Raw genomic sequence first — 12,740 nt, forward strand, 5'->3', positions numbered from 1 at the left:
AAATGTTTATTTTGTGTTAAATAAAGGAAGCAGGTCTAATCGTCCTCTGTAAGATGTCATGTTTCCTCGGCCCCCCCATACCTCCGTCTCCATCTCACTCCTTTTTTATCTGTCTCCCCACCAGACGCAGGACAGTGCCAGATGCTGCTCTGCCTCTGGTTCGACTTCTGGTTCAGTTTTGTAACTTTTTAACAGTCGCTGATTGCAGGGCGAAGCACTGCCAAAGAGTGGAAGTGGCGTCATATGGCATGCCATTCAGGAAAAAACTCCACAGAGCGCAGACACGAGAGGTGCTTATGAGGTGCAATGTACTCGGGCTCCTTTGTGTTATGTCGATTGTTGCAATTTAGTAACGACGCTTGTTAAAAAAAAAAAAAAAAAAACAATCCTTGGAAATTAAAAATATGACGTAAGTTTAACTCTTTAACGAATCTCTCTCGGTTCAGAATTTTAAAAAGGTGTTAAAGAACCACTTTTGAAAGATTTTTTTTACAAAATAAAAGCACATCTTGAAAAAAAAGATCTTCACATATTTACGTACATACATTTACACGAGTCACACACTGAATACCTGCCCCCATCATGATAAAAGTTTGGGGGTGGAGGGGGGGGGATGGAAATGAATCCAAGATTTTATCATTCAATAACTGTTTCACAAATCAGTGGTAGAAAGTATCTTAGTACATTTACTAAAGAACTGTACTTAAGTTACATTTTGTGGTACTTGAGCATTTACTTTAGACTTGCTCCTCTACGTTTATTTGTCAGATGTAGCTACTGGTTGCTGCTTTCAGATAAAGATTTTAGGATTAGGAAGATGGGAAGCCACGGTAGCATTGGGCCAAGTCTGTATATTTAAAATGCCTTCATTAGGGGCGCCCAGTGACTTAGTGGGTAGAGCAGGTGTCCCACATCCCCAACCCCCATGCCCAAAATACCTTTACTAGATTGAGGCATATAAACCCTAAAAGATACAAAGTGAGAACACCGACCGCTTTCAACCCACACTGGGTCTTCATCAGGGCATGACTGGAAAGAGGAGTTCAGCATTGTTTAAGACTGAACCAGTGAGATGTCTGTAAGTTGTTAGCGTTTCCACTAAAGAAACTTTTCCCCTCGAAACCTCTCACATGGTTTCATTTAAATAACTGTTGTCCATTATTGCACAGAAAAAACAAAGTTAGAGAAACGTCCAAAACATACATATAAACTTATGTTGAATAATTTTTGTTTCTTCTTTCCTTTCTCATGACCCCTAAGCTTTATCTTGTGACTAAACTACCTATCTACTAAGAATATATCAGTCATAGGGGAGATTTTACTGCAGAGTAAGTACTTTTATGTTCTCCCCATCTATTCAAAGACATGCAGGTTAATTGGTGGCTCCATAGGTGTGAATGTGAGTGTGAATGGTTGTCTGTCTCTATGTGTCAGCCCTGTGATAGTCTGGCAACCTGTCCAGGGTGTACCCTGCCTCTCTCCCAATGCCAGTTGGGATAGGCGGTTACTGAAAATACTAAGGAACTCTCATTTTTGTAGGTTTAATGCAGTATTTTACATGATTGTATTGAGTGATTGATTGTAAGAGTTACCAAGAGGTGACATAAGTTTTGATCATGTCTACACTTTGACACAGGAAGTTTAATCCCTTCATAAAACTCTCTTTAGACAGATCAATTTTTGGATCAGTACCTTACCCAGAGAATCCACATTTGATCATAAATAGTATCATTTTAAACTCATTTTGAGACAGTTTTCATAGGTGAATCAGTCAAATAATTGTGCAATCACGAACAAATTATATTTTCAGTGGGGTTATTTTTCTCTTGGTTCCAGTAGAACAGCTTCATCATGCTCCAAGGGCTTATAGCCCTGTCTTTCCAGGCCGTCTGTAGGACATAGTTACAGCAGAAAGCAACATAAAAGTGTGTTACAATGTGTAATACAGAAGCCAAAATGGGCAGATGAACATAAACTGTAAATATAGGTATGAACATAGAAGAACTAGTACTAAAAAGAAATTGAACTCTGTATATGAACCACAGTGTTGGGGTGTGTCTTCATGATACTGTAATCACTTTAGAAACAAGGATAAGAAATCAATTAAAAACATAAAATCACCTTAAACAAACAAAGAACTAACAGGTTTAATGTAACCATCCGATTTTCTAGCCTAGAAAATCTAGTAAAACTGTATGTTTCTGTGTATTTTATTGTATTAATTTTGTGTTTTGTGTTGTTTATTTACAGTGTGTGTGTTTCCTGCAGGGCTGTGTTCCTGCGTAAAGGCCCATCTTATGACATCCAACTGAGGAACACCTGCAAACAAGACCACCTGGAGGATAGGAGGTAGGACGTACTTGTCCCGATAAAACAACAATAGTTTTGTAATACGAAACATGCGCTGATTCTTCGTCTTTAGACCCAATATTTATCACAAGACAGCTGGAGCCCTTTTAGTTTGTGTAAATCGTTCGACTGTGAGCTCTGTGTGTTGCACAATGCAGACACCAAATTAACCTTCCTGCCTCGCCGTTGGACTAAATCTTTTGACCACATTTCTTCCCCTTGTAAGACTATCTCTCACCGAATATTACAACAAGTGCCGCTGTCAGTTATGATTGTTCAATTCCACGGGCCACCAACAACTCCAAAGCTCATTACTCAACGGCTCCCATGAAAAGCTCAGACGACAGAGTGGTGACAAGTCGTTGTTTCCTGACAGGGATTGGACAGGCATGAAAGACAGGACCACTGAGCGCTCAGACATATTTCTACAACCCTCGTCAGTTCGCCTCTGACAGATTTAATACCACGGGATCGACATTCCTTTTCACTGACTTTCTACACCCACTCACACATGTGCACACACACACACCGGGCATTAGTGCATTAGTATTCAGAAGAAGCTCCTAAACTTCGTATAAATACACATTACCTCATCCATAAACAGCACAGCAGTCTCGCTTAGTCATTCCCATTGAAGCCCGCAGCCCTGAGCTCAATAATGAGAGGCCTTCCTCTACAGCTGATTATAGCCTGATCACACCTGTTTATGGCTTTCATTACCAAATCAAATCCAGTTGGGAACCAATAAACAGAAGTAATAGTGTGCGCTCACCTAAGAAGGACAACTATAATTGCATGTGTTGTGCATGTTGCACAGCTAGGTAGCCTTGTGATTCATGACCATTATTTAACAGAGGGAGTTTGTGTTTGCAAGCAGCTACCCTGCTGAAGTGTCCTTGAGCAACACAACTGAGGACACTACCACTGCCAGCTGCAGCTCCAAAAGTGAATCAGTAAAGTACTGTTATTTATCAGAACCTCACCATGTATGTTAGTAAACATGATATCAGCAAAGAGAATTTGAGGGAAACGTCTCTGTGTGTCAGTGTTTCTTTAAAGCTACTTAGGGTTTTTTTGGCCATGTGGGGACAGTGCAACAAGCTGAAGACATAACTTTGTCACCATATGAAGGTGTTATGGCTAACATTCTTTAAGAAGTTGCCTATTAACATGTCCAACAGACACAGAGCAACATTAGCATTCATTTGGAGTTGCATTGTTAGACACCTCATGTATGTAAGTCCAATATTCATCCTTGCTTTTGCTCTGTTTTGGTCTCCACCAACTCCTGAGAGAAATATCTGGTATTTTGAACCCGATTGCCGCCCAAAAAAAAGAATAATGATAAAATGTTGGCATCGTACGATTCTAGAAACAGTTATGTTACATATGTACATTGTGTTTATGTTTATTCATGTCTCAACAACAGCTGTGGTTTACAAAAAAACCGTAACAAAAAACATGTGAGGAATGGTGAGGAAAAAGTCATGTTTTGTCATAAAATACCCGCTTTTGTGTCACTGTCCCAGCCAGAAACAGAGCAATGTCTTGATAAAAATCTACCACTTTTCGTGGCACTGTTTCATCAGGAAATGCACCAATGTCTTGGTAAAAAGCAAACGCCTTTTGTAGCACTATTTCATCAGGAACTGAGTGATGTCACTGAACAACTGCTTTCCGTGGCATTATCCACTGTGTAAAAACAGCAGCGGTTCGTTCATTCAGTGGCTAACACACAACCAGCGTTGTTGTTTGTTGGTCTCAAACGGTGGTTTGCAGCTTGGCAGGTGTCTTACCAAGGTGTCGCGTCATCCATCATCCCCTCCATGTTCCAATGACAAAATAATCTCATAGACTAAATCCCTCTAGAAATGTACAATGCTAACATCTTCTGGGGCTTGGCTGGGTATTTTAGCTGCTAAATGCTCTGCTAAGTTCACTAGCTTGACGCCAACTTTGTCAGTCTGCTGTTTGGTGCTGAGCAGGTAGCCTACAGAGGTTTTATCTGACCTATTTGGCTGAAAACACATGCTTGATGAGAGCAGAGTTGCAAGTAAGAATCAAAACAATGATCCAAAATAGGCTAAAGGGCTGCATGGAAACTTCAGAATTGATGTGTGATACTACGAGCAACCCCCTTTTCACATTGCATTTTGTCATTTTATTGACATAGTTATTGTTATGACACAATATTCTTATCAGTGCAGCTTTAAAAGAAGGAATATAAAACAACAGGAAGTGAATCATTTAAAATGACTTTTTTATTGGACAACAAGAACTGTCTGGGCCTTTTGTAACAGCTAATGAAGTAACCGAAACAAAAGTAATGCAGAAGTGCAGGCTGACCAAACAAACCAAAAACACAGGAACAGAAAGTTCTAAATGGCCAACCAACCAACCAACCAACCAACATCGCATCTCAGCGGCACACTTCAGAAGGTTAAACATAAAAGCAACTGAACATGAACATTAAAAAAGTTTAAAGAAAAAAAACATTCCAGTGGTTGACGTCATAGAAAATTCATCTCTCTTTGCTGACTGTGGAAAAAGAAATGTCTGTCTTTTCCAGGTACTCAGAAAACAGTGTTATGCTACAGCTTTTACAAGTAGACTGACACAAAAACTCCTCATGCCATTCCCTAAAAGACATAACTCAAACCACAGGTTCTAAATATTATCCATCTACTTAGCTCAACAGCACATTTGGCTAAGGTGTAGCCTGAATCTACACAACTGAGCTGTTAACATTAAATCACATTAACAATCTAGAAAATGCAAAACAAGAGAATAGATTAACCATATGTTGTTGTTTTTCTTTTGAAAATGAGGTGTAGCCACACTGGCTCTTATGTTTCCCATGTGTTACAATTCTATGAGACAGTCTGTGCCAGGGTAGTCTGGGAGGTTAAGCTCGTATTTTTTCTGGATGTCATAGGGCAGGAAGCGTCCAGCCAAGAAATGCTTCCCCGAGAAACTCATGGCGCACTTCTTTGGTGCTGTGAGTGAGATTAGAACTTCTGGGGTAATGCCATCCTGGCTTGGTTCTTCTACATCCCAACCTGAGGAAGACAGAGAGGAGGAGGCGGAGGAGGAGAGGAGTTTAAGCAGTTGAGGATTGTGATGATTGTCTGTCTGTTGTGTTCACACTCAGCAGATAGTGTATGTAGGGCATGATGAGCTCATACTGAGCTGACTGTAGTGTAAAATTTATCCTCCACGTGTACCTCCAACCTTGGAAAACTCCTGCCTGGGAGCCAGGGCTCCTGGGGAGCTGCCTGGAGACCCATTTATCAAGTTGTATTTATGAGCCTCCGGCTTAATATCTACAGTTTGTATGAACACTAACCTGAGGGCACATCCACACTGGCAATGGGGATCTTGACTTGCTTCAGGGTGACCAGAATACCAGGGTAGGGCTCCTTAATGTTGGTGCAGTCTGCATCTGGGCCCATCATGGCATCAATCACTAGGTTGTAGGCATCGTTTATGAGCTGCACCTAAACACAGCAGACCTCAGCGTGAATAATTGAGGCTTGCAGGGTGAATAGGAAAGCAAATTAAATAATTCGGAAAAGCTGTGACAAGTCGACATTTTATTTTCATTCAAAAAGGTCACAAACTAAAACACGTTCCTTACCTTTTTAAAAATGATTTATTCCAGTGCCACAATTCAAAGCAGTAGTTTGACATTTTAGGAAAAACGCTTATTTGCTTTCCTGCCGAGAGTAAGTGAGAGTGGCATCAATCTTCTCATTTAATTCTCCACATGAATAACAGTGAATAAGCGCACTTCCTAAAATGTTGAACTACTGATTTAATCAAAGCAGTTTTCACTGTTACAAATGAACCAACAGTACAAACTTTAAAGGTATACTATGCAAGATTTTCCTAGAAAAAAACAATGTATAGACTATAATAATATTAGAGAAATCGTTCATCATAACCCAATAGAAGACTTATCTGCAAAGACTCTGCCTGTAAGTTTTAGTCTTTTGAAGAGTGATGCAAAGTTGGCCTGTTCTCTGTTGGACAGATAAGCCCTGTTTCCACCTAACACTTTTGGTATGGTATTTTTAGCCTCGTTTCCACCAGGCAATATGGTACAGTTCTGTTCAGTACCCTCTTTTTCAGTTTCCACTGTGAAAAGTTGTGGATGGTACCTTGTGGATGGTACAGAACCTCGATCTGTGGGAAATAAATGAGGTGCAGACTTCCATCTGTGTCACCAGTAATGAGGAAATACAGTGAGAGCTGGACAAAGCAGTGAATGACAACAACCCCACCATTTTTGAGTACTGTTTTTGGTCTAGGGTCTAGGTACCATGTCTGAAGGGTTACTTTTGGTTCCAAAAGGTACCATACCGAAAGTGTTCGGTGGAAACAGGGCTGTAGGTACTTGCAGTTTTCTTAGTCAGCTTTCTGAAGTATTGGCTTTTGCTTTCAACAAATATAGTTCCTATAATTGTAAAGTAGCTTGCAGTGTACCAACCCATTCTCATTCCCATGTCATCATACACTGTCACACACCCTCAGCCCTTGATACCAACACTAAAACCCTGTTTCCACCAAGCACTTTCGGTTTTGACACACTGTTCCGTCAAGCACTCACTGTATTTCCTTATAGATGGAACGTCTGCACCCCGTTTAGTGTCTGCACAGGGTTGCACGCCAAGACTTTCAGAACAAAATAAAACAGGCTGCAGTGAGAGTCTCTCTGGATGGGATATTTAAAAACAGCAGGTTTTTGTATTTAGTCCTTCTCAGGCAAGATCGGGGGGTTAAATGTTGCCAGAGTCCACAGGAACGATGCTCCGCGATGCTTTTTTTTCTCCAAGTTTGGATTAGAATATATGCAGTTCACATAATCCGGTCGAAGCTTATATATATTTATTTAAACTTTTGAAGATCCACTCATTATTACAAGTCTGTTTCGTCAAGGAGAGACTAAAAAAGAACTAAAGTAATGGTCAATTCATGCATTGAGTAACATTACAAGTTAACGTTGCCGGCAGTCGGCCCAGTTATTTAAGGGTTTTTTTTCTCAGTCTACAGCTGTTGCGAGAAACAGCAAAACATCCTTTCTTTTTATAGTTTACTAATGTAAAACTTGCCACGGTATGAACAATGGTTACGAAACCAACCACAACTCAGCCCTGAGCAGAGTGACCGTCCTCTATTGACCAGTCAACAGACTGCAGTGTTCACAGCTCCACCTTTTAGTACCAGATCTGTGTGCTAGGTACCCCAACAGAGGGGGGAACAAACATGGGGACGGTACAGAATGTTTCCATTGGTACCATCCACAACTTTTCACAGAGTAAATGGAAAAAATATGTACCGAACTGAACAGAACTGTACTGCTCGGTGGTAACGGGGCTTAAAGGTGCACTTTGGTGTCTCTATGAGACACAGCAGGTGTTCAACTAACTCCAATGTCAGCCCATTCACAGCAATATCTGACCCTGAGAACAACTGCCCTTGTACAAAGAGCAAGAAACTCTATGTACAGTGGGAGAGAGGAGTGGTGGATGGGTCAAACATTTTAACCAAAAGTCCATGTTGTTGTAACGTAGTAACGTAGACTTATTTTAACCCAAAGCATGTTGTTTTTCTAAACCTATCCAAGTAATTTTGTTGCCTAAAGCTCATGTAGAAGAAATGTATTCACCATAGTTTTATAGTGTATTACTGTCACTCCTGTTCCCTGATTAGGTTCCTGCTGTTCTGCTATAACATCTGCTCTGTGCTGAGACAAACTATTTAACAATGATTAACAGATGTTTGTGTGTAATTCTCGTAAGTGCTATATCGTAGGCAACTGGACTTGCTTGCGTTTCTTGTGTAATTCTCGAACTTCACGTCCAGGAGGACAGTCTTTAAGGTGTTGGAGGGATTAGGACAGGTTGAATCAGACTATACTGTTAATATGCCCGTCCTGGGTTTCCACCCATTCTTGAGCATTGGGAGTGTTGTGCTTACAAACAGTAACCAACAATTCTTGCATAGTATACCTTTAAATTAAATGACAGATCTTAATGCGTCTGTCAAACTTCACACTGAAGCTCCTGTAAAATGTGTTGTTGTGTGAACCTGCTTCTGACCTCTGTGGGTAAATAGGAGAGGAAAGGGATGTCCATCTTCTCACACTGAACTGTGAAGTCCTGGTGTAAACTCTGAGAGGAGCGTTTGGGGTGGTAGATGGTGGGCTCATATTCCTGTGTGAGATGAGAAAAACAACAGCAGAGGCCGGGGAGGGGGGGCACAAAGGAAGAGAGAGACACAAAAATATCGAGAACAGGTTACGTAACATCGACACTTTAGACTGCGACGTCAGCTAACACTGACATGATTGAATGTGTATGATACATTTGGCCTTCGGTTCAAGACAAGTGGAAGTACTTTTGCACAGTGATCAGAAGTTGTGGTTTTCTGCAGTCTGCTTCCTGAATGAATACTTCCTTTATAAAGTGGGAGCTGAGAGGAGTAGAAATCCAGACACCCGCTGTCTGAAAGGTCTGTGATGCTCAGCAGGAAGCACCTGTGACCCATGACCTTTACACCGTCCCAAAGATAAATCTTAAACCACTGTCTGTGTGCATGTGTGTGTGTGTGTGTGTGTGTGTATGTGTGTTTGCATGTTTAATCATGTTAAAAGTTCATGTTATCTTTTTCTTAAAAACATGGTCTTTAGTTGCGGAGCACGGGGTCGGGGCTTCTGGGGCTCCAGCTGCAAATGTTTTCTCAAAAGGCCTGAATCTTTTAGGCTTTTAAAATACCTTCAGCTTAATGACATTTCCCCTCAGTCTCTCTGACTGAATTGAAAAATCAATGGAGCAAAAGTTCTATTAAATCTCCAATGATGTTGACACCAAATTCCTACCCTACCTAAAATAGGATGTAGACTCTACACAGTGGAGAAAGGAGGTTAGCACACTGTCATGACGGGCCCTAGTGTACGCTATCATGCATGTATTGTCAATGACGTCAACACACATATTACCAACACATTCTCACTCTGACCTCATCACATAATGACATTTGGTCATGGGCTTTCCAAAATATGTTTTTCACGGACCAGTTATTGAGTTTGTTTACATGGCGGTGGAAGCTATATGAACGAGCTAACCCTCGTCTGCTGAGTTTTAAATATGCCGGCTATTTTGTTGCTTTCTGTTGTCGTAACATTCTGCCTTGAGTATATCCAATCAGCACCAAGTAATCCCCAAGCCCCAGCCAGGAGTCTTTCGGGGCCGTTCTGAGTACCTACCCCGAGGCAGGGACTTGTTTCGCCCCTGTAAAAGTTCCAGGACTCTGTCCTTCGGGGGTGGTTCCTGCGGTGGAGACACACACCAACGGCCCCGGCCCCGTAAAATTATCCCGAAGTTCCTGCGGTGGAAACGGGCCTATAGTCTCTTTCAAAATAAATGCACTGCATCAGTAAACCGTGAATTTATCTTTTTTTTTTTTTTTTTCCTTCAACAACAAAAGCAAGTGGTTAGGGTTAGGGGAAAAGAACAGGGTTTGGCTTTAGAATCTTACGTGATGCGAACTCCGCTTTCCCAGATGAAAGTCGGTGTTTGTTGGACCCATCCACCACCCTCCCTGCCCCTATTGCCGCCTTAACTTTCGTCCTTGCCCTGTCGCATTTCCTCCTGATGCCACCAGGCACCATTAAACTATAACTGCAACTAGCCGTGTATCATGCTGACTTTAAAGGACACCTTTTTTCGTTGGTTTCTGACACCGCAAGCCACTGCCCAAGCACTTTGGAGTGAGACGGGGCTCATGTTACCCAGCAACCATTGTTGCATACCTGACAAAATATCAAAGATAGCAAGAAAATAATCATGTAATTGAATAGTTTTATAGTATATTTATAGATTTTACAGCGTATATAGAATATCATATAATTTTATTTTAAATATCTACTGATTAAAAAAAAAAAAGAAAGAAAGAAAGAAAACCATGATTCAGATGGGTTTGACTTTTTAAGGAGCAAACGGAACTGTTTTTAATAATCTTATCATTAAATACTTGGAAAGGGCCCGCTCTCTCTAAGGGCCCATCCACCCCAGGAGCCCCAGTGCAATCCCACTGCCTGCACCGTCTCTATTTACGACTCTGGCTCTACAGAATGTTTTCCTTGGTAATGTACATTCTCATTTGGCTTGAAAAATGATGCATATAGCTTCTGTAAATCAGGGACAAAAGCTCCCCCTGGACCCTCCTAGGTTTGGGTTGATCCCCAAATGTCTACAATATCTGGCTCTGCCCCTGGTCCTTGATAAGTGTCCACAGGCTCACCTTTAAAGGGCCACTTCACCTATTTCTTTTCTCTCTTATCCCTTATAGTATCAAGTGATGCAGATAGATTGTTTTTATGCCCATCTAAGTTCTTATAGCATTAAAAATGACATACATTTGACATTTGGGCCCTGGTGCTAGCCTCCTGCCTATGCTACAGCCACCGCCTCACCTTCATCCCATCATCCCGGTCTCACACGCACACAAACAGACACAAACACATTCACCTGTATAAACAGTCTTGCAGGACCTCTGTTTTTGCTTCACTCAACACTTAACAGTTTAAACCTGTGTTGCATACCTTGTTTGTTTTGTACCGTTTTATCCTGCTGGCCACAGTTTCCATTGTTTGTCTCTTTCTTTCTTTATTTCATTTCTCTTGACTATTTATGATGTCCTTGTACTTGTTTCCACTTATTCTGTTATCAGCAAATCACAATCATTTTTTTCCCCCACATACAATAAAAATAAACAATAGATCTATTCAGAACAATGAACCATGGATCATCCACAAAACACATTATTGTCAGATTTCAATGGGACTATTTCTTTTGTTAAAATAGTTCCAGTTGAAACTGTTGACAGTGACGTCTGTGAGTATCTGAGTCACTGTTTCTGGAAAGACACATTGTTACTGAATTGCTGTTGTTGCTGTTGTACTGCGTCACGTGGAATCAGGCAGGTGGTAGATGGCACACTAGATATCATTTTAGTGGACAGGAGCAAGACGGCCAAATTAGGTTAGGACGGCAGAGAATACCGGCAATTGTAATGGGAGATAGCATTGTCGTTCAAAGTTAAAATATTTAAATTTTTACTGTTCTAAAAGACAGAATTTACAACCGGATGTTGTGTTGCTCCCTAAAAACGTGGGCAATTTGGACAATTACTGGACACTACTAGAATAATTACATAAAATAATACACACAAAATAATTTTGTTTATTATATTTTAATTCCCAGAAACTGGTGGATTGCCCCCTCTTGGTTGGGAGTGAGTTACTGCCTCATGCGGGAGTTCAAGTATCAAGTATCTCGGGGTCTTGTTCACGAGTGAGGGTATGATGGAACGTGAGATGGATCAGCAGTTTAGTGCAGCCTCTGCAGTGATGCAGGCGCTGTGCCGGACCGTTGTGGTGAAGAGGGAGCTGAGTCAGAAGACAGAGCTTTTGATTTACTCGTCCATGAATGTCCCAACCCTCACCTATGGTCATGAGCTCTGAGTAGTGATCGAAACAATGAGATCACACATACAAGCGCCTGAAATGAGTTTCCTCTGTGGGGTTGCTGGGCTCAGCCTTAGAGATAGGGTAAGGAGCTCGAACATCCGGAAAGGAGTAGAGCCACTGCTCCTTCACGTCAGAAGGGGTCAGTTGAGGTGGTTCAGGCATCTGATCAAGATGCCTCCTGGGTGCCTCCCGCTGGAGGTGTTTCAGGCACGTCCCACTGGTAGGAGGCCCCGGGGTAGACCCAGAACCCAGAACTGGAAAGCGTTGCTAGAGAGAGGGATGTCTGGGGTGATTTGCTTGACCTGCTGCCCCCGTGACCTGGCCCGGATAAGCGAATGAAAATGGATGGATGGATATTTTATTCCATTCTTTGTAAATAATTCCACAACACCACTGCAACATATTGTCATGCATGTTTTGTTTTACTGTCCTGCCATTACCCAAGAGGGTACTGTCCATGTGTTGTCTACCATCTGTCTGATTCAATGTGAACATAGCATTAGCCATGCTAGCAGTTTTCCACAGGGGTGGCAATGTTTATCCCATCCTAATCCTTGGATGTTTGGTTCACCACTTTGGTCCTGACTATAATGTCTCTTACAAACTATTGGATGAATTGTCATGGAATTTTGTACAGACATTTATATTCCTCAGAGGATGAATCTTACTGACTCTGCTGATTCAGTGATTTCTCCTCTAGCACCACCACGAGGTTCACATCTGTTGGTTTTAGTGAAAAACATCACTTAAATAAATAGAAGCAGGTCCTTCAGATGCGGCTGAGCTGAAGCTGCACTACAAAGGAAGTGATCCGTCAGGCCAGACTGACTGCTGCTTCCTCGGGGATCCTAAACCAATC

The 12,740-nt window shown here is 41.6% G+C and overlaps 1 protein-coding gene across 1 annotated transcript in view; it reads right to left on the minus strand.

Moving 5' to 3' along the window:
- Positions 1-4,588: 4,588 nt before the first annotated feature.
- The window catches only part of yjefn3 (YjeF N-terminal domain containing 3), a 75,930-nt gene continuing 67,778 nt past the window's right edge, over positions 4,589-12,740 (minus strand). The window contains exons 4-6 of the mRNA XM_049588723.1: positions 8,451-8,564; positions 5,696-5,846; positions 4,589-5,408 (exon numbers count right to left, since the gene is read on the minus strand). Coding sequence (XP_049444680.1) covers positions 5,212-5,408; positions 5,696-5,846; positions 8,451-8,564 — 462 coding nt within the window. The 3' untranslated portion in view covers positions 4,589-5,211. The remainder of the gene's footprint in view (positions 5,409-5,695; positions 5,847-8,450; positions 8,565-12,740) is intronic.

This window comes from Epinephelus fuscoguttatus, linkage group LG10 (assembly GCF_011397635.1).
Source record: "Epinephelus fuscoguttatus linkage group LG10, E.fuscoguttatus.final_Chr_v1".
NCBI lineage: Eukaryota > Metazoa > Chordata > Actinopteri > Perciformes > Serranidae > Epinephelus > Epinephelus fuscoguttatus.